Source organism: Lutra lutra, chromosome 1, assembly GCF_902655055.1.
Source record: "Lutra lutra chromosome 1, mLutLut1.2, whole genome shotgun sequence".
Classification (NCBI taxonomy): domain Eukaryota; kingdom Metazoa; phylum Chordata; class Mammalia; order Carnivora; family Mustelidae; genus Lutra; species Lutra lutra.
This window is the reverse complement of record NC_062278.1, coordinates 221149593-221176487: the sequence shown is the minus strand read 5'-3', so window position 1 is coordinate 221176487 and position 26895 is coordinate 221149593. Positions and strand designations below refer to the sequence as shown.

The 26895-nt window shown below is 57.1% G+C and overlaps 1 protein-coding gene across 8 annotated transcripts in view; it reads left to right on the top strand.

The window, feature by feature from the left end:
- The first annotated feature begins 347 nt into the window (after positions 1-347).
- Positions 348-26895, top strand: part of CELF5 (CUGBP Elav-like family member 5) — a 47975-nt gene continuing 21427 nt past the window's right edge. For all 8 annotated transcript variants that reach the window (XR_007123294.1, XM_047706615.1, XM_047706573.1 and 5 more), the window contains exons 1-2: positions 348-620; positions 20412-20494. Coding sequence is in view for 7 of the 8 variants with exons in the window: in XM_047706615.1 (XP_047562571.1) it covers positions 362-620; positions 20412-20494 (342 nt within the window). In the remaining variant the exon portion in view is untranslated. The remainder of the gene's footprint in view (positions 621-20411; positions 20495-26895) is intronic.

Here is a 26895-nt window from a genome sequence, read left to right as displayed (position 1 = left end):
GTGGATTTTCCTGTCCTTGGCCGCGGGAGGAGCGGCGCCCTGGAAGCCAGGTCCGCCCTGCCCTCGGTTTCCCCGCCCGCGCCGGGCGCCCGGCACGCGGGGCGCAGGGGGCGGGGGGCAGGGGGCGGGGGGCGCCGCCGCGGCGAGGCGCGCTCCGGCCGCCAGGGGCCGCTGCGGAGCCGCCCTTTTGTGGTCCTGATGCTGGAGCGAGCGGGCGCGCGGAGGAGGGAGGAGGGCGCGGGGACGGGGCGGGAGGGAGGCGGGAGGCGGCGTCCGTCGCTCCAGCTGCGAGTCCGCCCGCCGCCCGCCGCCGCCGCCGCCGCCGGCTCGGTCCCGCGCCCGCCGCCCGCCTGCGCCCGCCATGGCCCGCCTGACGGAGAGCGAGGCGCGCCGGCAGCAGCAGCAGCTCCTGCAGACGCGGCCCTCGCCCGTGGGCAGCAGCGGGCCCGAGCCCCCCGGGGGGCAGCCCGACGGCATGAAGGACCTGGACGCCATCAAGCTCTTCGTGGGCCAGATCCCGCGCAACCTGGACGAGAAGGACCTCAAGCCGCTCTTCGAGCAGTTCGGCCGCATCTACGAGCTCACGGTGCTCAAAGACCCCTACACGGGCATGCACAAAGGTGGGCGCCCCGGCCCCCTCCCTCCCCTCCCCTCCCTCCCCCTCCCCTCCGTCGGCCTCCCCACCCCACCTTCCGGCATCTTCTCTCCCCCAGCCCTCCTCTCCTCACCTCCTCCCTCTGCTCGCCTCTGCCACGGCATCATTTCTCCCCCCCTTTCCCACCCACCCCTCCTCCCCCCTCTGGGGGTGCAGCTGACAGATTCGAGCTGGCCCCCTCCCCTCCTCCGCCCCCTCTCCCTCCCTCCCCACCTTCCGGCATCCTCTCTCTCCCTCTCCCTCTCTCTTTCCTTTTCTCTCCTCTCCCATCTCCCTCTACCTCCCATCCTCTCCCCCCCCAAGCATCCTTCTCTCTCTCTCTGCCTCTCCCTCCCATTCCCCCTGGACCCCCACCCCTTCCTCCCTCCCTCACCCACTCTTTCCTGCCCCTTTGCTGGGGGAGCTGCCTGAACATCGCCCCCCCTCCCCGCCCCCCCACCCCATTCATTCGGCCTCCCCAGGCCCCGTCGGGAAAGTTTGCACCTCTGGACTCCATTGCTTTGGTCATTTTCACAAAGCCAGGCCAGTGGGGCAGGTCCGGCCAGCCGCAGGGAACACGGATGCCCAGGACCCCGGGCTAATCGGTAACTACAAAGAAAGCGGCGTGGGGGTATCAGGGAGCTGAGCGAGGCGGGGGTAGTGGTGGTGGTGGCGCCAGCCTCCCCAGCCTTGGGTGGTTAAAATGCTATGGCGTGCCCTCCCCTCTGCCCATCCTCTCTGTTTGGATCAGTGTCCCCCCTCCATTTCTCTGCCCTCCCCCTCCCTGCCTCCACCTTTGGCTCAAGTTAAAACTGGCCTAGCCTGTTAGCAATGTGTTGAGGTCTGAGGCCAAAGACGATGAGCCTGGACCGTCCATCTGGCAGAGCCCAGATCCCAGGGTGGACGGGGAGGCGTGGGCGACCTGGGAGCCCAGTGGGGGAGGCAGGAGGGGTGGGGAGGCCTGCCCACCTCCCTCCCACCTGATTCTCTCTCTGATGGGATGCTGGGAGGAGGTGCCGGGGGACTGTGGCCCCAGCCCTGGGCTCCAGTCGTGGGCCCGCTGTCTGAATTACGGTAGCTCTGACGGCTCTCCTGTAAAGATGCTGGCGACTGAGGGTGGGGACGGTGTAGGCTTTGTGCTGCGCAGCCCTGACAAGACCCTGGAGGTGCCTGGGGGACAGACCAGGGCCCATGACCTATTTCAGACCCTGCTTGTCTTCGTCCTCCTCTCTGTTGCAGGCCTGGGAAGCATGAATACATGTTTGTTGGATGGATGGAAGGAAGGATGGATGGATGGATGGATGGATGGATGGATGGATCAGACCGGGCAGGCCATGGGGAGAGTCTGGTGGGATGGAGCGAGGGCCTGTCACTGTAGCTAGACCCTCTAGCTGGTATCTTAGGGGAGAAAAGAAGCCCCTCCCATCCCCCACCTTTTTTCAAATCCAACCATCACCAAAAAAAAAAAAAAGAAAGAAAAAAAAAAAGAAAAAATAATCAGGCTTGGAAAATCCAATTCTTCTATGTGAACTAGGAGGGTGGGGGGTTTCCATTCATCCATGAGTCATGCTCAGGGGTCCACGGCTGCGTGAGGGCTCTTTCCTCAAGCCCCTACCCTGAGTATGCCTGGAGGGCCCGTTTCTAGAAAGATTCTGTTGGAGGCTGGAAGGGGTGTCTGCACGGCCCCCAAATGTTGGGCTGAGAGGCTGTCGGTGAGCTCTGGATCGAGGAAGCCTACAGGGAGCTGGAGATGGCCACGCAGGGTGATCCTTCCTTTCTTTCCCCTTTTCTCATTTTTTAAGTCTCCCCTGGCGCCCCCCTCCCCCCCCCTTGGCCAGGAAGAAAAGAGCGACTGTGGCCGGAGCCTCAGTTTCCCCCACTGTCACAGAGCAAGACCCCTTGAATGTGCAGTTATGTTTTTCTGGCTGGAAATTCTTGGATTAGGGACACCTCAGGGGCTTTCTCAGGTGGGGGAAAATTAGGAAACAGTGTGTCACCTGACAGACACCTGCCTGTCACCCTCCACGTCCCAGGGGTCCTGGATGGAGGGCCTGTGGCTTGGGCAGGGGGCCTGTCCTCACATCCACTCCCCGATGCCCGCGGGTCAAGGATGGATCTCTTTCCTGATCCCACCTGTGCTGGGCCTGGCTGGGCCTCGCCTGTGGGAAGGGGCTTGGGGGGCGGGGCAAGCTGAAGGTGAGGGGGTCTCGAGGACCCACAGTGTTTGGGGCTCTGCTGTGGGACCTGTGGCCCGTGGCTGCCCCTCTCTGGGTCTCAGCCAAAGGGAGTGATGAATGGGAAATGGAGGTGATCTGGTTTAGTTCCTGGGGAGACAACAGGGTACAGGACACCTGCTGTCGGGTGCTGAGATAGTGGGATTGGGGGTGTGGTCCTGGGGCGGGGAGAAGGGAGGGGAATCCTCCCCACCCCGCTGCCCAGAGCCTTCTGGGCTCCTGAATGCTAGGGGATCCCATGACGAGGGGCAGCAGGGGTCCTGGAGGGCCAGAGAGGGTGAAGTGGGTCACCGTGCCACCGGCTCCCCATGCAGCAAGGGCCACCCAGCGTCGTCCTCGTCACCCTCGTTCTAAGGGTCATCTCATCCTTAACTGTCATACCTGGGGCCGGTTCAGCGCCCGCTGAAGGGGTCACCCCTGAGGTGGGCTGTGAGCATTAGCACCTTTCACGTGGAAGGGAAACTGAGGCTCGGAGGGGCCTGGACTGGGTCTCGAGGACCGAGAGGAGCTGGATCCCCTGCTGTCCCCCACCTGTCTCCCTCCAGCCCAGGGAATACAAAAGTCTGTCTGTGTGATGGAGAGGTGACAGGTTCCCCCAAGCCAAGTCAGGGCCCTCCAAGATGGTGTTGGGGAGGGAAGGGGCTGTGACGGGAGAAAGGATGCCTCAGGGATAGTGTGTTGGGTCCCCTGCTGAGATCAAGGGATGGTCCAGCCAGGCCTGGGGCTCTGGGAATATGGCAGGGGAGGGGGAGGATGGGAAGGACACAGTCCTCAGAAGGAGGGCAGGCCCTTGGGCGCTGGCTTGTTTTGTTTTTAAGAGAGAAAGGGATGGAGACAGAGAGACAGAAAAACAGATTCAGAGACAGAAGAGACAGAAGGAGAGACAGAGACTGAGAGGAACAGGGGCAGGGAATGACCCCCCCCACACACACACACAGCCAGGGAGAGGCGGGGGAGGCAGGGAGAACCAAGGAGAAGGGGCAGCGTGGAGGGAGCAAGGCCACTTCTCCACTCAGACCTGTGCCTCACCAAGAGCTCAGGCCAGGAGCGGGGTGGGGGGGTGGGTGCTCCCACTAGCCAGTGTCCCCATGTCCCCCCACCAGGTCCCAGCCAGGGGATGGTGCCCTCAGAGGGGGCTCACGGAGGTGCCTGGTGTGGCCACATGGTCCCTCTCTCCCGAGGGGGGCCAAGCATCAATGCCCACCCTGCCCCGGTCCCCCCTCCACCATAGGGCTCGGCCGAAGGCCCCCCCATTTATGGTAATCGCATATGCATTTGCATGTTAATGACAATATTTGTCTTAAAGCGGAGGTTGCGAGGGGGGCTGCTGCAGGTGGGGGGGCCGGGTGGAGGCCTGTGGTTTCCATGGGAGCACCAGCTGCTGGGATGGTGGCAGGAGGGGCGGCTGGAGCACACTGAGCTCTGAGGCGTGAGAGCCCAGCCCCGGGAGACGGGAGACGGAGGGCTGCCTGGTGGGGGCGCCGAGGGAGGAGATGGTGAGGTGAGAATGGCCGTATAGGGGTGCTGGGGGCCGGAGTCAGAGCTAGGCATGCCCCGCCTCTGTGCCTCAGTTTCCCCAGCCACCCATTCTTCCCTGATTTAACAGGCTTTTAGGAGGCCCTCGGGGCCTTTCAGGCTGTGACTGTGGCATCACTTCTGCCCTCCTTCAGGCAGAGAGCCTTGACTGAGCACCAACTGTGTGCCGCGTTTGTGGGGACGTGGGAATCTGCGGGAACGGGAATCGGTCCGGGATTCACGATGGAGTGAATGAGACCCATGTCTCCATCGATCCATATAACCAACATTTACTGAGCACCAGGCCCCGTTCTAGACCCAGGATACGATGTCGAACAACATAGAAATGTCCCCCAAGACCTGACCTGCCTTCAAATCCCAGCCTGGCAGGAGGACACAGTGAGGAACGAGGAGGTCAAAGGCATTGCTGTTAGGGTTGTGATGGTGGAAACACACGCCTCCAGGGACAACCCAGAGGAGCCCTGGTTCCTGCAGGTATGGAGACCAGGAGGGCTTCCTGGAGGAGGTGGTCAGTGTGAAAGAGCCGTTCCAAACTTGGCCTTGAGATGAGTCTGGTTTCTGTGCATCTTACCGGCTGACCGTGTTGCCACCTACAGGAATGGGAGAGCTGCGGCGCTTTCCATCTCAGAGGGCGGGGATGGTGAGAACTAGAATGGTAGGCAGTTAAGCCTTTTGGCACCGGGCTGGGCTCATCATGTGACCAAGCTGACATCATGTGAGAAGAATCTGTTGAAGGGGACAGGTGTTCCTGGCACAGAGAATAGCATGTGCAAAGGCCCAGAGCAGTGTTAACTCTGGAAACTTCTGGTGGGAGAGGGGCTGAGGTTTTGCCCTGGTGGGGAAAGCAGGAAGGGGTCCTCGGAGTCCCAGCGTCCCCTTCTGACATGGGACTTATCTAGCAGGGCTCTTCCGAGAGGCTCTGGCATTGGGGGTGGGCCCAGGAGCTGTGTCTGGCATGGGCTCATGTCTCTCTCTCTCACCCCTGACTCTGGCAGATGAGAACCTGGCCATCAGGGACGCTCAGGAAGGCCGCACTCACTCAGGTGCCCGTTCGTTCACTCATTCATTCATTCATCCGGCCAACACTTCCCGAAAACCTCCGGGGCCTTGTCTCGTCCTGGGTGAGGCAGGATGAAGGCCCTCTAACGCCAGGACAGAGCTGGCCGTGAGCGTCTAGAGCCGATGGTCAGGGCCAGGGCAGAGACAGGGAAGCAGCGTGGGGGGAACGGGACAGGGAATCAGGGGCTCTGCCTGTGGACTCCGGCTGCACAGAGGAGGGCTTTAGGGTCTTTGAAAGACGAATAGGAGTTGGTGCGGTAGGGAAACATCTCATTTGTTCATTCACAGAAGCACTTACTGTGTCCCAGGCCCAGCTATGCGTGTGAGACACAGCAGAGAGTGCGCTGGGCAGCCGTCCCTGCCCTCGTGCCTGTGGGCAGAGGCAGCCGGGTTTATAGAGGCCTGGGCGCGTGGAGCACAGAAAGCATTAGGTGAGACGTGGGAGATGAGGCCAGAGAGTCAGCAAGGGCCTGCAGGGCCTGTGATCCCAGACGGAGGGCACTGGGGAGCCATGGACAAGTGTAGAGCAGGGGAGGAAGTCGGACTTGCGTGGAAAGGGCGCCTCATGTGTCTTTACCTGCCATCGCCAGCCTCTTTCTGGCCTCACAGCCTCTTCAGGATATGCTTACTTCCTACGCACCTGGATGAAAAGAGAGGAAGCTTCCCCGTGGGGTGGACCCGCACTGTGGGGGAAGAGGAGTGCAAAGAAGCAGACTCTTGTCCTCAGAAAAATCAAGCTCCCCTCCCCCACACGGGTCACATGAGGAACTGGGGCTCGGAGAGCGGTAGCACTCAGCCCCAAGTCACACAGCAATGTATCGAGGCCTCACAACCTCCCGGACTGGGGCTTGACCCACTTTGGAAGAGGAGGGAAGGCAGCAGAGACAGAGGTGTGAGTGTGGAGATGAAGACTCAAGGTAAAGGTCATCGAGGAAGGCTGGTGGTCCTTGGGCCAAAGACGACCAGTGACAGAGGAAGGGGCTACTAGGTTTGAAAGACACTGACCTAGCAATGTCCTGTTGGCCTGGGGTCCTGGGGGTCGCCACTAATACATGTGCTCTAGGAGGGCAAGGACTGGGTCTTATTTGCTGTTTGGAAGTACACATGTGGATAGATGAGGGCATGGGGGAGTGAGAGGATGGGAAGGTGGGGAGTGGGCAGGTCCAGGCGGGTAGGCTGGCTGCGATACAGATAGATGGACAGGTCAGTGAGTAGTTTGGCCCAGACATGGATGGATGGACGGGCAGATGATGGATGGATGGATGGATGGATGGATGGGTGGACGGATGGATGTGAGGGTGGATGGATGGATGGATGAGTAGATGGGTAGGTGGTAGATGGAAGGACGGATGGGTAGACAGATGATGGGTGGGTGGATGGATGGATGGGTGGATGCGTGTGTGGACGATGGATACCTCCCCAGCATTTACCACCTTCTTCCTCACATGATGGGTGAGGATGACCCGTCAGGTTTGCAGTCGGACAGGCTTGGTTTCTGTTCCTGTCTCTGCTTTGTTGCTTCTGGGGGATCTTAGACAAGCCACCTCACCTTTTCTGAGCCGTAGCTTCCTCGTTTGTAAAAGAGAAGGAATATTGACAGCTGTCTTCCAGACTAGGTTGTAGAAATTAGAGTTCACTTATATCATGTGATTAGTATAATGACTCTGAGTGATGTCCTTCATATTGTAGCAGTCCTCGATACAGGGCCAGGTGGTCGTATGGTCAACAATTGTCTGTCAAGTCTCTAGTATGTATCAGGCACTGAGTTGGGCTCTGGGGATGCAAAGCAATCCCAGGCAGAGGAGGGACTGATAACAAATGGGGAAACAAATCAGTAAGATTTAGAATGGACTGAGCTGCCATGAAGGAGCTAAAGTAGGATGTGTGTTGGAGGTGACAGCGTACCTTGCCTCCCTTGCCTCTCATCTGAATGACAGATGAGGAAGCTGTGGTTCTGAGGCCAAGGGAGAGGCATTCCAGGACCAGAAACAGCACATGCAAAGGCCCTGAGGTCAGAATGAGTTTGACCTGTCAGAGGAGAAGCGAGAAGGCCTATGTGGCTGGGGCAGAGAGAGTGAGGGGAGGGAGGGAGGAGGGGTCAGGGCCAGTTGCGCTGGGATGGACTGTGGGCCTGTGGACCCTGGGAAGGATGGGTTTTACCCTGAGTGAGGTGGGAGCCCTTGAAGGCGGTGAGCAGGGAAAAGACAGGGTCCCCTAGGGAGCTCAGAATCTGCATTTTCCAGATGGGGTAACTAAGGCACAGAGGGTCTTGGAGAGCAGATAGAGCTTTCTGCCAGCATTGTCGTTGCCCCAGCCCCTCTGAGGGCCTCCTGAGGATGGCTGATTGCCCGGCGGCACGGTCAGGATAAACATGGGAAAGCTGGGAGAGGGCGTCCTTGTCCTTGGCCCTCTGCTTGGGGGAAGGAGCAGGTGAGGGACCCCCATTGCGGCTGGGGGGGCCCAGAGCAACCTCACCACAGGGGGAGATGGAGGCCCAGGGAGGGGAGGAGACCTCCCTGAGGACCCACACACGGTCGGGGCTGCGGGATCATCTCTTCACCCCCGACCTCCCCCACTCTGTGTCTACGGGGAGCCCATGGCTCTGGGAGTTGGACAGACGTCTGTGCAGGCCCTAAGGGGTGGTGGTGTGTGCTGGGGGCGGGCGGAGCGGACGAGCTGGGGTTGAAGATGCTGCGGAAATGCGTGGAGCAGCACAAGGAGGCACCAGCCCGCACGCCCCGGGACAGCTGTTTGCAAACAGAGCAGACAGGAGTGACCGCGAGGATGTGGAGAGACCGGAGCCCTCACGCACGGCTGGGGGATGCGTGCTGGGGCGGTGCTGGGGAAGACGGTCTGGCAGTTCCTCAAAACACTGACACCCGTTGCCGTATGAGCCAACAGCTCGCATAGACCCAGAAGGACTGAAGGTCTCCGAGAGCTGTTTGCACACGGGTGTTCCCAGCACAGCTCATGGCAGCCAAATGTGCAAAACAGCCCGTGTCCGCTGATGGATGAACCGATACACGCGGCGCGGTCGTCCCCACGCGGGAACACGGTCCAGCCTCAGGAAGGAGGGGACCCTCACCCCTGCCATGACGCGGAGGGACCCCGAGGACACAGGACTCAACGAAAGGAACCAGACCCAGAAGGACCCGTCCCGCAGGACCCCACTCCCAGGAGAGCCCCAGAGGAGTCCCGTCCACAGGGACAGAGAGGAGGGGGTGGGGGCCGGGGCTGGGGCAGGGGTGATGTGTCCGTGCTTTGTGGGGACAGAGTCTCCATGTGGGGAGATGGAAGGCTCTGGAGCTGGAGGGTGGGGGTGGTCGCAGGACGGGGTGAGTGTGCGCTTAGACATGGTTAAGACGGTAAAGTTATGCTATGTGTATTCTACAGTGATTTGGGGGGAAACAGCATAGAGGAGAGCAGGGCTATGGGGGAGGGGCTGGAATTCCAGGGTCGGGCACCCGAGGCCTGGAGGCTGTGTGTCTGGGGAGTTACAAGTGGATCGGGAGAAGGGCAGCGGAGGGAATAAGAGAAGAGGCCGGAATGCAGCAGCGGTGAGGGGGGAAGGGCTGCAAAGGCGGGTAATCTTGGCTTTAACCCGAAGGTCCCGGTGAGACATAGTTAAAGGGTCAAATCATCAGCTCTCGGTGGGGGAGGTGAGGAAGAGGAAGGGATCTAGCAAAGTGGTTCTCACCTGAGACAGTGGTGCCCCCAGGGGACACCGGGTGATGCTCAGGATGTCTGTGGTTGTCACAACTGGTGGTGCTCCTGGCGTCCAGTGGGTGGGGACCAGGGATGCTGCTCAGCGCCCCCACAGTGTCTGGGATGGCCCTGTTCCAGAGTGACCAGAGTCCTCTCTGCAGCCCCCAAGACCCTGTATGACCTGCCCTGCCCCACCTTGCCCTCCCCGCCTCCCTCTCTCCCCCTCACCCACTCTGCTCCAGACACACAGGCTTCCTTGCCTTTTGTCCAATGCACCAAGCCAGTCCTGCCCCAGGGCCTTTGCATGAGCCATCCCTGTTACCCGGGATGCTGTTCTCCCAAAGCTCTGCAGGGCTCCTCTATCTCTTCCTCCAGGTCCGGGCTCAGAGGTCACCTCCTTGACGAAGGCTCCTCCCCTTCCTCGCATCCGCCTTCCTCTTGCCTTTCAACCTTCACCTTCTTGGGGCCCCCTCCCCGCAGACGTGATTTATAAGCACAGCCACCCTCCAGCACCCCAAACCCTGCCTCCCTGCTTTCCTCTTTTCCCTGTGAAAATGAAGACTTCCGACATAACACAGATCATAGATTTTGCTTCTTACGTGATTTTGCCTTTCTCCACCACCCCGCCCCGAGACTGCAAACTCCATTAGGACGGAGTTTTTTGCCTTTTGTGTTCACTGCTATGTCCCCCGGGGCCTAGAATTGTGCCTGGAACATAGCAGGTGGGAAAATGGATGGCTGGGTGGACGGATGGATGGACAGGTGGGTGGGTGGGTGTAAGGATGGAGGGACCAGTGGCATAGCAGTGGGGACAGTCTGTGAGAGAAATCAAGACAGCTGCGGGCAGGAGACTGGGGATGCGTGTCCTGTCGAGCCTGGGAAGCCCCACTGCATAAGTCTGGGGCATAGGAGAAGTCAACAGTGGCAGCTAAGGAGTCGAGGTAGAGAGGGGGAAGGTGCCCCTGAGCTGGTGCACTGGCCAGAGGGGTCCAGGAGCTCGAGCCAATGAGTTTGTGAGTGAGGGGAGGGGTGATGGATACGGGAGGGAGCCTGTCAGCCCCGCTCTTGTCAGCAAGTGGGGACAGCTTGGGGCCGAGAGGATGGAGGGGAGCAGAGAGGGCGTCCAGGGCAGGTGGCTGGTAGAGGGTGGCCCCACAGCACAGGGGAGTGTCTTCTGTAATTCTTAGTGGAGCCTCAGAGAAGTTAAGTGACCCAAGATCACATAGCGGTGAGCGGCCCTGGGCCGGGCTAGATCACAGAGCCAAGGTTAAAGACCAAGAACATGGGGCACCTGGGGGGCAGGGGCTTGGGGGCCCAAGGGATTTGGGAGGAGGGTTTGCACAACTAGCTGTGGTGGCGTCCTTGCTGGCGAGGGAAGCAGGAGATGCTGGTGATCAGCAGTGAACAAGGGAGTCTTTCCGTCGTCTGTTTCCGCTGTATAGCTGGTGCATAATAGGTGCTCAGGAAATGTTGAATAAGTCCGTGCCACACATGTTAAGAAAGGGGAGGGATAAAAACGATCAAATGTCCCTGCCCTCGAAGAGTTGCCTTGATATCAGCAGGTCAGCTTGAAAATGCAAGCATTCAGCCAACAAGTGTCCATTGAGCACCTACTGTGTGCCGGGTGATATCTACGCCCCCCCCCAACCCCCGAATCAAACATGTAAAAACCTACAAAAGGCCTCTGTGAGTACCTCTTTTTGGTAACCGAAGGAAACCTGAAGGGGATTTTTGTTTTTATGCACTGGTTTTGCAGGGAGCTGTCCCAGAGGCAATGCTCCCCCCTCCCCCACCCCAGCAGCGAGCGCCGCCCCACCAGGCTCCTTCCCCAGGACCATGCTGGGCATCCACACATCAGTATCCAGGGCTCCGAATTGTGTGAGCATCTGTGCGTTATCTCGATTCATTCTGTGCATCCATTAGCGAGATGTGTCCTGAAGTATCTGAAAAGCCTAAGAGGTTGTTTTTTGAGTCTGGGAATGTTCAAGAAGTTTTCCATGTAAATTAATGGTGGTTGCTTCCTTGCTGTATGCCATTTAGGCTGTCAGAAGGTTTTGCAGGAACGCTCAACTTCTGGATAGTGAGGGAAACCTGTGTGCGTCATGCAGATGGTGATGAGGGTACTAGAAAAATAGAGCTGGGGGAGGGGGCGATGGGGGGCCATAACCTTACACATGGTGCTCAAAGGAGGCCTCACTAAGGAGGTGACATTTGAGGCACGATCTGAAGGAAGGGAATGAACTGTGCAGAGATCTGGCAGAGTGCGTTCTGGAATAACCCGTGCAAAGGTCCTGGGGCAGGAGGGCCTGGAGTGTCAGAGGAGCAGAGGAGGTGTGTGTGTCTGGGGAAGAGCGGGCTAGGGAGAGAGAGAGAGGAGGGGAGGACAGGGAGGGGACAAAGCAGGTCATGTGGGGTCTTAGGGACTGCTTGTACCCCAGGAAGGTAGGAGCCCTGGAGGGCTGTGGGCTGAGGCAGTGCTCACAGGCGCCCTCTGTTGGCCCCTGGGAGGAGGGCCTGTTGTGGGGCGGAGGGCGGCAGTGGTGCCCTCAGGGAGACGGGGCAGAGGGGCCCCCAGCAGGTCCAGGAGGGCGTCGATGGGTGCTCGATCAGCATGGAGACCGTGAGCTGTGGCCAAATTCTGCTGAGCACACAGCATGCTGGGCCCAGGGCTGGGCCCTGGGGACATGTCGGTGGCCAGCTCACCTGGTTCCCACACTCAGCTCAGGGACTCCCAATCCAGTGGGACAGTAACTCCTGATGGGCAGTTAGAGACCCACACAGGCTGGAGAGAGCTGCAGGGGTGCCTGACCCCCACCTCTGGAAGGGACACTGGGGCTGGGCTGCGGGGGTGGAGGAGGAAGAATGGGGACAGAGATGAAGGTGGGGGTGTGCGGACCAGGGCGTGGCGAGCTCCAGGGTGGTGGCTGAGAGCCCGAGTGCGGGGTGCCGGGGGACGCGGCCAGTTCCCAGACCTGCCCTGCTCCCCAGAAATGACTGAAATCCTACACTTAGGCATGAAAATATCCACCATGACTACTAAGAAGGGAAAAGGCTTTAAAAAAACAGTTTTTGTTTAGACCACTCAAGTAGTCCCACTCACTCTGGGATTTTCTGAAACTTCAGAAGCCCTTTGCCTACCCCTAGGTTGGATTCAGTTCTAGGCCTTGTTTGTGACTTGCTGTGTGACCTCAGGAAAATTGCTAAGCCTCTCTGATCTGGGTTTAATGCATCTGTAACATGGGATACAGATACCCGCCAGTTTAGAAGGAGGGTTCCACCTGAGGCTGTGGCGTCTGACCCAGGGCTTGGCTCTGCTCAGTGGGTACTGCCTTGCTGGGCCATTTGGGAGACTTTTAGCCAGTCCTGGGGCGGGGGGGCTGGTCCTTCCCCTGATGTCCCCCAACCCCCCAGTTGGGTCTGAGGACCCAAACCAGATTCTGCATCTTTCTTCCAAACTACTCTTCCTACTGGGTCTCCATCTCTGTGAGCCTCCTGGGGCGTCGGTCACAAATGACCACAAACTTGGCTTGAAACAGTGGACTTCTCGCCCAGTCCTCGAGGCCAGGGTCCAAGATCAAGGGGCTGTGCTCCCTCCTGAGGCTCAGGGGGACAGCTTTTCCTGCCTCCTTCAGCTTCCAGGGGCTCCAGGCTCCCCTTAGCTTTTGGCCGCGTCCCTCCATCTGTGCCTCTGTCTTCACGCGGTGTCTCCTCTCTCTGTGTCTCCTCTTGTCTCTTACAAAGACATTTGTCATCGGATCTGGGGTCCACCTTGTTATCCAGGGTGGATCTCATCTCAGGATCTCTAATTACATGGACACAGTCCCTTTTTCCAAATGAGGTCCCATGCACAGGGTCTGGGACGTACGCTATCTTTCCTGGAGGGCCACCATACAATCTGCTGCACCCTCCCAGGGATGGCCCTGGCCTTCCGCCTTACCTCCACACCCAGCCCCTTGCCCCCCAGAGACACCCTCGGAGTGTCCCACCCATCTTTCCTCTCTGCCTCCAAGGCCCCAGCTCAGTCTTCGCCTCCCCTGACCTTTAGCCTCTGACCTGTGCTCCAGTCCCTCCTCCAGGCTGGTCCCAGATCTTCCCAGCACACACCCCTGTGCCCTCCCCTGCCCGCACATCTTCTGGGGCTCCCCACTGCCTTCAACTCAGTTCATTCTCCTCACCTGCTTCTCAAAGTCCTTGGGGCCCTGTTTATGCTCCCTGCCCCCCAGCAGCGTCTCTCGACACCTGCCACACAACCCAGCCTGCTCCCTACACCCTCAATGCCAGACAGAGCCATCCCCAGTCCTCTGGGCTTCCCCTAGCCCTTTGTCCCACCCTCTGCTGCCCCAGGCTGACCACACATACCTCTTCCCAACCTCCGAGTCTTAGGATTGCCCGTTAATGAGGACATTGTCCCCAGAGCCCAGGGTGAACAGAGACCGGTGCTACAGAGGGACTATGGCCACCTTTGCCCCCCGCGGCAGTATCTCCCGGGCTGGATAGAGGAGTGTCTTTGTGGGCTGTGGGGAGAGCCCTGGGCAATGGGGTCATGCAGATATGGATGTTATCTTTTCATAGATGCTCTTAAGGCCACGTTTGTCTTAACGTATCCAAGGTTTTGAGTGAATTTCAGGGAAGATGGCAGAATTGGGAGCCCCTGCCTCTCCACATACACACCCTGGAGATCAAAGCCTCTCCGTGCAGTGGATGGGAGTGAAACCCGTGATGTCAGATGCCCCGGGCTCCAACTCCAACTCTGCCCTTTCCTGCTGTGTGTCTTCGGCAAGCCTCCCCACCCGCTCCCCCACACTACTGTGTGTAACCCGCCCTGCCGGATTCCTGCAAGGAGGGGAGGGGGCGAGGGGGGTGGAGCCCAGCCCCAGGAGAGTGACCACCCTGTCCCAGTGCTCTGTGAAGGAGCCATTGTCACCACTACTACTGTCTTTATAAGAGGGAGAAGATAGAGGTCGAGGAGGAACAGACTGGAGTTAGTCCTCTGGGTTTCTGATCTGGCCTCTGGCCCTGTCACTGTGTTAACCTGGTGGCTGCTGTCTGAGTTTCCTTACCTGAAAAACGGAAATAATCATAAATAAAATACCGGGTCCCCTAGGTGGCTCAGTCGGTTGAGCGTCTGACTCTTGGTTTCAGCTCAGGTCGTGATCTCAGGGTCGTGGGATCGAGCCCCATGTCGGGCTCCATGCTCAGCGGGAATTCTGCTTGGGATTATTTCTCCCTCTGCCCCTCCCCCACCCCATGCTCACTCTCTCTAAATAAATAAACCTTTAAAATAATAATAATAAAAATAAACACAACAATGCAGTTCTCTTGGGCTAGTCTGAGGACTAAGGGTTGATAGCGGTGACGTGCCCTGCAGGATGTGTGGTGCTCAGTGGACACTGACTCAGTGTGGTGCTCAGTGGACTCAGGGTGTGTATGTGGAGAGGCAGGGGCTCCCAATTCTGCCATCTTCCCTGAAATTCACTCAAAACCTTGGATACGTTATTATTGTCATTCCAACTTTGAGTCATGAAATCCCAAAAGCTCAGATCTCAGACCAGAGAGCAGAGCATCTTAGCATGAGGAAGGTCTCTCAGGATTCTCTGGCAAAGAAGTTTCCTCTCTGGGGAACCCCTGCTGCTTACCTCTAGAGATGGGGAGCTCCCTGCCTCCCAAGGGAGCTGTGATGACACAGATCTAGTTATCAGGAAACTTTCATACATACATACTCTTGTTCCCCCAATGATTCCCCCATCTTCGTCCCTGCTCTGTCTTTGGGCCTAGAGAGATCTGTGAGCATTGACAGCCCACCACCCCAGGTCCATCCTGGTCCAGGCTTTGAAAATGGGTGTGGGTGTGAAGGGATGGTCAGGTGCTGAGCATACTGGGAAGGACCCCAGGGCTTGGCCAGCAGGGGCAGGGGCTGCTGGACACCAGGCCTGGTCGCCTTGTCATTGGGGAGGCTGATGTGTGGGTAGGGGTGGCCAGGACTGAAACTGAGATGAGAGGTTCACCCAGTGTAGGTTTTGGTTGGGTTGTGGCTTCCCTCAAAAGGTCTCTCTGGGACTAGGATGCCACAAACAGACCTTGAAAAATTAAAATGGCGTCCATGGCCCTCGACCCAGCATTTGATCCTGGCACTATTTTAAAACTCCTTTTGGGGAGGGGTGAGTCAGGGACCTGAGATCCTCCCCTAGGCCCTGGGTAAATTTTTTAAAAGATGCAAGCTCCAGGCAGTGTCGCCCAGAGTGGAGTCTGAATGAGCACATGCTTACCACCTGTGTGACCCTGGGCAAGTCACTTGCCCACTCCATGTCCCAGACCCTCATCTGTAAAATGAAGACAATACTAGCAGCTACTTTGTGGGGTTGCTATAAGGACTGAGTGAGTCATTACTGAGTACAAGTTTATTAGTATTAGAAGCCCGGGAACTTTATTAATACCAGTAAAAGTCTGTACTAGTTGGGGACGGTATTCGTTGGCTAGGGCTGCTGAGAAAATGTACCACAAACCAGCGGGCTTCAAAAACAGAACCATGTTTGCTCACCGTCTGGGGAGCCAGAAGTCTGAGATGAAAGTGTGGCTTGAGCTGGTTCCTTCTGAGATGGAGGGAGAACCTGGTTCCGGTCTCTCCCAGCCTCTAGTGGTTTGTTGGAAGTCCTCACTGTCCCTGGAGGTCCTTACTGTCCCTGGGATTGTGAATACTTCACCCGGATTTCTGCCTTCATAATCCCATGGGCTTCCCCCTGAATGTGTGTCTCGGTGCCCAGATGTCCTCCTTTTTTTTTTTTAAGATTTTATTTATTTATTTGACAGAGAGAGATCACAAGTAGGCAGAGAAGCAGGCAGAAAGAGAGAGAGGGAAGCAGGCTCCCTGCCGAGCAGAGAGCCCGATTCGGGACTCGATCCCAGGACCCTGAGATCATGACCTGAGCTGAAGGCAGCGGCTTAACCCACTGAGCCACCCAGGCGCCCCGATGTCCTCCTTTTTTAAAGACACTAGTCCTACGGCGCTGGGGCTGGTCCTCCTAACCTACGACCTCACCTTAACTCATTACATCTGCAATGGCTCATTTTACAAATAAGGTCCCATTCTGAGGTCCTGAGGGGTTAGGAGAGCAACAGATGAATTTTGGGGAGGGAGATCCAATCAGCCCTAACAGAAACTGAAAATCAAGGCTGTGTTTACCCAGAAAGTGGTGAACATCACACATTTTACCCAATTAGAAAAGAGAAACTGAGATATCGGGAAGAGAGCGGGTCAGGAGAACAAGTGAGACTTTCAGCACCGGGGACAGCGGCACACAGTCGAGTCTTTGCGTCCCTCTGGCTGAAAACATTCTCTGGACCCAGAGGCAGATGGCCTAGAAGGTGGCTCGGGGGTCCTGTCCTAGCCTCCCAGGACCAGCGCACTCCATGTTCTGTAAATGAAGCCTCGCGGGCAAGAATGGGCCCAAGGAGAAGGGTTTTGTCTCTATCTCACATCTCCCTGCAGTCCAATTTCTTGGCTCTGCCTGATTTCTTTCCGGCCCTAGACTGGTTGTCTTAGCACCTCTGCTTTCCCTGAAGACCTTGGGGACTAAATTCAGAAAATAGAAACACTAAAAAAGAAAAAAAAAAAGTAGACAGACTAGCCATAGATTGGGGGAAGATGTGTGCATCAGATAGAACCATAAAAGAATACAAAGTATTCTTGATTTACACAGCACATAAAGAATTCCTACAGTGCACCAAGGTGCCCGGCTTTGTTAATAACTATGGCAATGTATGTTAAGTCTCAATGAAATACAGTGATACGCCCACCATAATGACTAACGTTTACAAGCGCTGGTGAAAATGAGCACTAATATTGTCAGACCTGTTGATTGGAGAATTCTTTGGTACAACCCACTTTGGAGAACTGTTCGAAGGAGTCCTTTAGAGCTAAACATAGGCCTGCCTTATAACCTGCAGTTCCTTTCCCGGGTATGCCTTTGTGCTCCAAAGCACCCATACAAGAGTGTCCCAAAGCAGCTTTGTTCATGATAGCCTCTAACAGTGGACAGCCTAGATGCCCGCCCACAAGAGTACAGATGGCCAGGCTAGCAGTCACCTCTAGGGGATGCAGGGGTTTGTCACAGGATGTGAGGCACTGGGGTTTCTGGTGGCTGCCATGTTCTATTCCTTGACCTGGGAGATGGTTACATGATTTTATAATTATTTGCTACATTGTACACTTAATGTGTACTGACCTGCCCCCCCCCAGGGCTCCTGTCTCTGTGGGCATCCGTGGTACGGTGGGGTGAGGACCGTAGGGGCCGTGGGAGAGGCAGGGCCCGTCCTGCCAGCCACATGCACCCTGGTGTGTCTCCGGTCACCTGGGACCCTCTCCCCCGCCACCCCTGCCTTGCTGTGAAGCACCCATGTAGGCCGAGCTCTGGCCCACGTTCTCCCCTCCGCTTCGGGCTAATGTGTTCTGTGATTTTTTGGGGCGATGGTATGTTTTTGATATATCCCAATGATGATTTTTTATTGTGGTAAAACACACATAACACTAAATTCACCATCTTAACCATTTTTTAAAGATTTATTGATTTTTAGAGAGAGAGAGAGTGGGGTGGGGTGGGGTCGGGACTGAGGGAGAGAGAGAATCTCAAGCACACTCCCCGCTGAGCCAGGAGCCCTGTATGGGGGCCGGCTCTATCTTGTGACCCTGAGATCATGACCTGAGCCAAGACAAGTCGGACATTTAACTAACTGAGCCACCCAGGCGCCTCCCGCCCTCCCCCAATCTGAACTATTTTTAAGTGCACACCTCAGTGGCATTAAACACACTCCCCCGTCCTGCAGCCACCCCCACCCTCTGTCTCCAGAACTTTTCATCTCCCCGGATGGACACTCTCCCCACGAATCATGGACTCCCCACCCCCTAACCCCAGCCCAGGTTCCACCATCTCCTCTGTGTCTGTGTGGACGGGACTCCTCTGGGGGACCTCTTGGGAGTGGGGTCCTGTGGGATGTGTCCTTCTGGGTCTGGCTTATTACACCGAGCACAACACCCTCAAGGTTCATCCACGTGGTGAGACGGGTTAGAATTCCCCCTTTTTAACGGCAGAATAATATTCCAGTGTATGAATGGACCACATCTCGTCTGTCGGTGCATCCACCGGTGGACACTGTGTTTTTCCACGTCTGGCCGTTGTGCACAACGCCGCTGTGACTGTGTGCAGTATCTGTTCAAAATATCTCTTCGGGTCCCTGGTTTCAATCCTTTCAGGGACAGACCCGGAAGTGGAACTACTGGATCCTATGGTAATTCTATGTTTAACTTTTTTTGAGGAGCCGCCAAACTCTTTCCCACAGGGCTGCACCATTTTACATTCTCACAGCAAATGTTTTTTAAATGCTAGAAACCATCCTCCGCTCTGCCTGGTGCCCTCCACCCCAGGGCTCCCAGGGAGCCTGTCAGGCCTGCGGCAGACCCCTCCCCAGCAACCAGCCGGCCTGTGGGAGCGCATCCCAGAAGGAAGGAAACAGCCTTAATTAGCTCCTGTCTGGAGCGAGAATGGGCACCACAAAGCTGTTCCCAGGGCTTCTGCTGCAGGGGGTCTGCAGGGGGTCTGCAGGGGGCGGAGGAGGCAGAGGGAGGGAGGTGGGGGGCGGGGTGGACACAGGGTCCAACAGCATGAGAATGGCCAACGATGGTCTCATTTCACACGCAGTGAAAATGAGGCCCCCAGAGGTTAGAGGCAAAGCCCAGGGCTGAAGCCTGCTCCCCTGCGTCCATCCAAGGGGACCTGACTCCCGCCTGCATCCCACGCACATCCTCCCCCTCAACCCCCCCACCGGCCTCCGGCAAACGTCTTTCCAACACCTTTGATCTCATCGGCCTGTCTCTGGAGACTTCTCTCTCCTTGCTTCTGTCTCTCTCAATGTCTCTCGTCTCTGCAGTCCTCACGCTTCGCAACCCACCCCCCAACTCACCCCACCCCCCTTCCTACCCCCACCCCAAGACGTCGTCCAGTCAGTCACACCCTGGCTCTGGACCACTTCAAGGCTGACCCTCCCCTCCCTCTCCTGATTGGCTCTGCGCTTGGCCACTGTGCCACACTCCCGCTGGCTCCCCCCACCGCCCCTTGGCCCCCACCCTGCACTCGGACCATCCTCACTGATGGGGGCAACTAAGGCCCAGAGAAGAGAGGCGCCCCGTCCGAGGCCACAAAACAGGTCTTGGCAGAGCCATGGTGCCCCTCGTCTGCAGCTTTGGGGCGGCTGGTGCTTTCCCCACCCACTCCCCCCGCCACACCTCACCCAGCCTTCCCAGTATCTCTTCATCTAGCCTCAGCCACGGATTTAATTAACAGCTGGGTCTCCTCTCTCCCCTTCCCTATCTCACCGGTTTGGGGGGGTGGGAGACTGCACGTCTGCTGTCGGCCCCCCAAAAAAGTAGGCTGCTGTCTTTATTTTTAACTTGTAGTAAAAAGAACATAAAATCCACCATCCTAACCAATTTTTCCTTCTTTTCCAAATTTTTTTTATTGTGGTGAGATACCCATAACATTAAATTTACCATCTTAACAATCTCTGCACAGCTCAGTGGCATTTTTTTTTTTAGATTTTTAAAAGATTTTATTTATTTATTTGCGACAGAGAGTGTGAGCGGGGGCTGGGGGTGGAGGGGAGAGGGAGAGGGGGAAGCAGGCTCCCCGCTGAGCAGAGAGCCCGATGCGGGGCTCCATCCCTGGACCCTGAGACCATGACCTGAGCTGAAGGCAGATGCTTAACCCACTGAGCCACCCAGGTGTCCCATAGCTCGGTGGCATGAAGCACACTCACACTGTCCTGCGGCCACCGACACCTTCCCTCTCCAGAACTTTCCATGTCCCCACACAGAGACCCTGTCCCCATGAAGCACGGACTCCCCACCCCTGCCCCAGCCCCGGCTCCCACCCCCTCCTGTTTGTCTGTGTGGACGGGACTCCTCTGGGGCCCTCCTGGGAGTGGGGACCTGCGGGACGGGTCCTTCTGGGTCTGGCTGCTCTCGCTGAGCCCCGTGTCCTCGGGGTCCTCTATGTTGTGGCAGGGGTCAGAGTCCCTCCCTCCCTGAGGCTGGACCATGTCCCGCGTAGGGACGGAAGGACAGGTTGTGTTTATCCTTCCTCCACTGAAGGACATTTGGGGTGTTTCCACCTTCTGGCCTTTGGGATCAATGTGACCATGAACACGGGTCTACACATCCCCTCTCATAACACCCCCGTTTCTTTCCTTTCCAGGCTGTGCCTTTCTCACCTATTGTGCCAGGGACTCTGCCATCAAAGCTCAGACTGCCCTGCACGAACAGAAGACCTTGCCCGGGGTGAGTCCTGGGTGCTGTCTGGGAGGGGGCTGCTGTCAGCCTGGGGAAGGCTGAGGCCCTTCCTGGGATCAGCGGCAGAGCCCACTTGCCTCTGGACTCAGAAAGAGGTACAAGGTGCAGACAGACAGAAGCGATCATCAGAGAGAGCATTTACTGAGTGCCTACTGCATGCTATGCTCTGTACTCCCCACCAGAGTGGTTGTGTGTGGTCGTGTAGGTTGCACACAGCACAAGGGCACCTGGCCCTGCACGTTAGTGTCGTTGTGCTGAGACCTGAAGGATGAAGAGGCATTAGCAGGCAAATGGAATAGCCGTGCAAAGTCCCTGAGGCAGGACTGTGCCTGGAGTGTTGGAAGAGCAGCAAGGAGGCCTGTGTGGCTGGAGCAGAGGGAGCAAGAGGGAGTGAGAGAGGAGGGGAGTGTAGGGAGAGGACCGGGCAGGTCATACAGGGCTGGCCCAGGTTCTGTCCCTGCTGGCTGTCCTTGTCAGCCCTGCCTTCCTGGGGAGAGCAGGAGCTCCCTGTCCCCAGTGAAGGGAAGGTGGTCCTCCTGAGCCAACTGAGCCCAGGCAGTGCCTCGAGATCAAAATTGAAGGAACCACAGTGAGATCCATGGCACCCCATGACCTCTGGGATTCTCAGGGACTCTTCAGCATCAAAGGCTTTTGGGGGAAGCTTGGGTGGCATCTGCAGCCACAAATGCTGAGAATACGTGTGCAGCATGGTTGGCTGGGTAATCGGGGTGCACCTGCCGGCAGCATGAGGTCATGGCAGGGGTTGGCTTGATGCTGAAAGCACCGAAAATGGTCCTAGGGTTGGCCTCAGCCTCATAGTGAAGAATAAGGTGCCCCTCTTTGGGGGAGGGGAGCGTGGAGTGGAGACAAGAGCGGTAGAGTGCTGTGGCAGCCAATCCATGGACTCCTTGCTCAGTCCCCAGCAATCCTTGCTGTTAGTCCATGAGCCAGTGACTTAACCTCTCTGATCTTCAGCACTGGAAGAGTATAACAGGGGGGAGTGGAGAGAGGCAACTGTAGAGAAGGTGGTCAAGGAAGTCTTCACTGAGGAGGCGACATCTGAGAATTCACAGTTCTCCCTCCCATGGACGTGGTGCCAGCATCTCCCCACACCAAGCCGGAACTGGGGGGCAGGTTAGCGGCGGGTGGGGTGGGGGGGGGACAGTGGAGTTCTGTGGATCTTCTTAGTTATCTTCTGCTGCCGAACAATTATCCCACATCTGGCATGAGTTATCTCAGGGCCCCGGGGCAGGAATTAGGGAGTGAGTTTCCCACACCGTCCTGGCTCAGAGTCTCTCCTGACGTCGCCGTCGAGAGGTCAGCCGGGTCCCCCCAGGACCCAAGGAGGATGATGCTCAGCGGGCCTGGGTCTCCAGGTGCCAGGGCCCCGGGGATGTCGGGCACTTAGAGGAACAAACCAGTGCTGCAGTGGGTGCTGTCCCAGGTTGGCGGCTGGCAAACAGCGGAGCGGGGATCTGACTGCAGACCCTGCGTGGGCACCCAGTCCTTCTGCATCCACTGGACCTGTGTGTGCGTGCGTGTACGCACGCGCGCGCGTGTGTGTGTGTGATCAGATTCAGGCTGGAAGCTCTGACCCTTCTGTCCGGAACAATCCGTACCCTCACGGAGATCTGCTAACAGCTCTAACATGATTTTCCTGAAGGAGTCTTTGAGACCCAAAGCCAGACTCCTTTGCTGTGACCTGAGCCCCGGCTCCCTCCATGTTGGGGACAAAGATGGGCTCTGGGCTCCATCAGCAGCCGGGATCAGGGACCCCTCCAGGGGCTCAGACGCTGGGCTGAGTCCTCAGCACCCAGTGGTGCATCCAGCAGACATGTACAGAGCACCTGCTCTGTGGCCGGCGCGGAACCCAGCGAGAGGGCATCCGGTGATGGGAGCAACAGGGAACAGAGGAGCAGGGGGACGCTCAGAGGGATTTTCAGACTCTGGATGCGGGTTCCATTCAGACAGCGTGCTTGGGGACACCGCTCTGCGCCGGGAACGGGGCTCAGAGGGGCAGCAGCGAGATGTGGTTGCCCAGGAAGCGACTGGGGCAGGGATGGTAGAGGTAGAAGCCGGGGTTTACGATGCCTTGGGAGCAAGGGTTCCTGCGCAGGAGTGAATGGGGGGCTGCGCACTAGGGGCTTAGCGCGACGGAGACTTATGCTCTCTCAATTCTGGGACCCGAGGTCTGAAATCAAGGTGTCAGCAGGGCCGTGCTCCCTCCAGAGTTTCTGGGGGGGACTCTGCTCCGCGTCTCTCCAGCTTCCGGGAGCGCCCGTAATCCTTGTTCTCCAGCTCGTAGAGGCATCAGCCTCTGTCATCACGTGGCCGTCCTCCGTGTCTACACATCTCCGCTCTTCCTCTGCCTTTCTCCTATAAGGACACCTGTCCCTGGGTTTAGGGCTCACCCGAAATCCAGGATGACCCCATCTCGAGATCCATGACTTGCTGACATCTGTAAAGACATCTGTTCCAAATATAGTCCCATTCACAGGTTCTGGGGCGTTAGGACTTGGACATGTTTTAGGGGGGCTCCCCATTCAAGCCACAGAATGAACAGTGGGTATGAGGCAGCTGGGGGGAACATCTTAGGGAGGGGGCCCGGGGGAAGCAGGGGGCCTGGCCCACTGCCGAGGACTTGGTGGCAGGCAAACAAGGCACCTTCTCACAGGACGGGGCGTTTGCACCATGTCTGGAGAGATGGGGAAGGCTGTGGCAGATTGAGGTGGGGGTAGCGTGGGGACCGCGTGTGCCGAGACTGGGAGGCAAGAACGTGCCAGGCACATTTTTGAGTGCAGGAACGCACGAGAGCCTCCATTGTCTCATGGAGGAGTTCACATCAGGTCACAAGGGGGTCCCAACCCCCGGGGGGCAATTCTGCCCCCACAGGACCCTGGGTGACATCTGGGAACATTTGCGATTGTCATGACTGGGAGAGATGACTGGCATCCAATGATCAGAATAAGGAGCTGGTGAATGTTCTAGAGCGAATGCTAACAGACAAATAACGCAAGCCACAAACGGCATTCCCATTTTTCTAGGAGCAACAGCTAAAAATTAAAAAGAAACAGGTGATCTAATTTTCATGCTAGATTTCCTCTTAACCCAACATTTCTCCAAGATATTATCAGTTCAGCAGGCAGTCGGCATAGTTAAGGAGAGCTCACGTCCCTTTGTCCCTCGGAGGTGGTCCCGCCCCTTGGTCCATCTCAATTTGGACAGTCAGTTGTGATCAGAAATGCTCGATCTGCCTTTGCTGTTTACATTCTATAAAACGGAGAGTTGGAGAAGCAGGTTCACACACCTGCTTGCTCTAAAATACTTAAGAGATTTTCCAAGAATGGAGTCAGAAATCAGTTTTTACATGTAAGTAAATTTACATTTATATTTACATTAATTATAATTAAACCAAAAAAAATTTTTTAAAGATTTTATTTATTTATTTGACAGACAGAGATCACAAGTAGGCAGAGAGGCAGGCAGAGAGAGAGGAGGAAGCAGGCTCCCCGCTGAGCAGAGAGCCCGATGCGGGGCTCGATCCCAACACCCTGGGATCATGACCCGAGCCGAAGGCAGAGGCTGTAACCCACTGAGCCACCCAGGCGCCCCTAAACAAATTTAAAATTCTGTTCCTCGGTCACACAAGCCACATTTCAAGGGTTTGATGGCCACATGTGCTGGTGGCTACCATGTTGGACAGTATTCCACAAAAACATTCGAGGCCGAGAGTCGGCAAACTTCTTCTGTAAAGGGTCAGAGAGGGACTATTTTTGGCCTCACGGGCTGTAGGCCCTCTGTGACATCACATAAAAGAAACCACAGACAATGCAAAAATGGATAGGTGTGGCTGTGTGTCAATCAAACTTTGTTTACAAAAACAGACAGAGGCCCAGAATGGAGTTGGCAGATCCCCATTCTAGGCCATTGCTGTCCGATAGAATTTTCCAGAGTGATGGAATGTTCTGTCTCTGCTGTCCAATTTGGTGGCCGCTAGGTTGGTGTGGCTACTGAGCCTTTGAAATGTGGCAAGTGTGATTCGGGAAAAACTTCTTTTTTTAAAAAGAATTTTATTTATTTATTTGAGAGAGAGACAGAGACAGAAAGAGCATGAGCAGGGGAGGGGCAGAGGGACAAGCAGACTCCCCACTGAGCAGGGAGCCAGACATGGGGCTCAATCCTAGGACCTCAGGATCATTACCTGAGCTGAGGGCAAGCACTTAATGGACTGAGCCCCCCCAGGTGTCCCCTCAGGAACAATTTCTAATGCTGTTTGATTTAAATGTAAACTTAAACCGCCACATGTGGCTCATGGCTACCACACTGGACACCTCAAATCTAGAATGTTCTAGATCAGGGGTCAGCAACTGTGTTAGACGGCAGATATCGAATGTTCTAGACTGGGGGGTCACCTACTGTATTGGTGAGTTCAGACCTAGAATGTCCTAAACTAGGAGTCAGCCACGTCTTGGATAGCACAGATGTAGAATGTTCTAGACCAAGGATCCACTACCATCTTGGTGCAGACCTAGAATGTTCTAGACCCAGGAACATGATTCAGTGTCATCTTATTATGTCTAGATTGTGGGTCTCAGTTTGATACCAGCTCATGGTTGGAGAGGCGGAGGGGGAGGAATTATCAACAATACCCAGAAACCGTCCCTGCCACGTCCCCAAGCCTGTGCTGTCACCATCCTGACCTCTGTGGTGACTGACCCCTGATTTTCACGTTCTCTGCACTTACGACCTCATCTCTGAAACCCTGGGCTGCTTTTCCCCACTTGCTCTTTCCCCACGGTGGACGGATCCATAGCACACAGAGTCTTTACCGTCTGCATTTTTCTTTCACTTAGCACGACGCTGAAGAGGGTCGGCATCCCCTGTCGTGCTGCGCGCCCCAGCCGCGGGTGCCTTTTCATGGCTGGCTGGCATTTCACTGCACGAAGCCGCAGTTGACTTGTCTGTCCTCCCGTTGGTGGACACCCGGGTCCTTTCCAGCTTTTGCCGTGACAGACAGAGACCCTCGTCTGCGCTTAGTGTCTGGTGGGCACGTGCCATGCTTCCTCCAGGCGCAGCCGGGAGCTCCCACCCCGAGTACGCGTGCCTTTGGCTTCTGGAGCTGACGCCCCCCTGCCTAGTGAAGGGGTCGGACTCACGGGGGAACCTCCTTCCCCCCCGACCCCGAGGGGACCCACAGACCTGCAATCTGCACACTCAGAGCCTTGTTCGCGGCTTGCGGCAAGAGTGCCAGGGGGCTGCTGGGGGGGAGCCCCCCCGTGCATGTCGGCCGCATCCGAGCAGGGATGTCTGAGCGCACCCCCCAGGCGTCTCCGCCAGAAGATGGAGCAGCAGCCGCATGAGGTGTGCCCCGTGTGGGAAGAGCCCCCCCCCTGGGTGGCTCACATGCCCCCACACGCCTGCACAGGGACCCTGGGGAGTTAGGGGACCACAGTGGGGTCATGCGAGAGACCAAGGCAGCCACCATCCTTCCTGTCCCCTGCCTCCCCTCAAAAACCCACGTGCGTGTGTGTGTGTTGGGGGGGGGACAGGGTGGAATGGACACTTGCGTCTTTTTATCTCTTTCTAAACCTGGAGGGGAGGGTGCGCTGGGTCATCGGCTGACTCCGTGCCCGCCCTAGTGCAGGGAACAGGCAAGCCCCCTCCACAAATGCTGCTTCTGAAGCGAGTTCCAGCTCCCATGTCTGAGTGTGACAGCGGCGTCCGTGGGGGATGTGGTTTAATCAAATCTCGGCATTCTGGAATAGGATCCTAAATTGAATAACAGAATCCCAGAATAGAACCCAGAACGGACCGCAGGCCCCTGGAACCCACGCCGGGCAGAGGACTCAGATTGCAGCAGACGCTTCTTGTGGGGCTGTCAAACCCCAGGATGAGGTTCCTGGAGATGGCACAGGCCCGTGGGGACAGTGAGGTGGGGGGCAGTTGGCCGGTCCAGCCCTGTCTCTGAGACGCTGTGCCGCTAGCGCAGGTACCGTCTCTTTCTTCGGGAGGGTCTTGAGGGGCAAAGGACATCCTGGATCTGGCGTCTGCCCTGCACCCCAGAAAGGGCTAAGTTTGTCTGGCTGGCTGGGGGTCCCCCCACAGACCCCTCCTGGAAACCCTTTCTATGCGCACAGGGATTTCTAAAGTGGCCCCCTTGCAAGACCCCCTCCCACATCCCATGACCTGACTCCGGTGCCAAATGTCCAGGGCTCTGACCCTCCCGGGTCTCAGTTTCTTCGTCTGTGAAATGGGATTGCAGAAGGGCTTTGAGGCTCCTGTGAGGGGACAAGGCGCGTTGCTGAGCTCGCAGCGGGAGCTTGGCAGATCCATGCTGAACGAATGAAGGAATGAGTGAATGAAGGAACTGTCCCAGACACGTGGAGCCT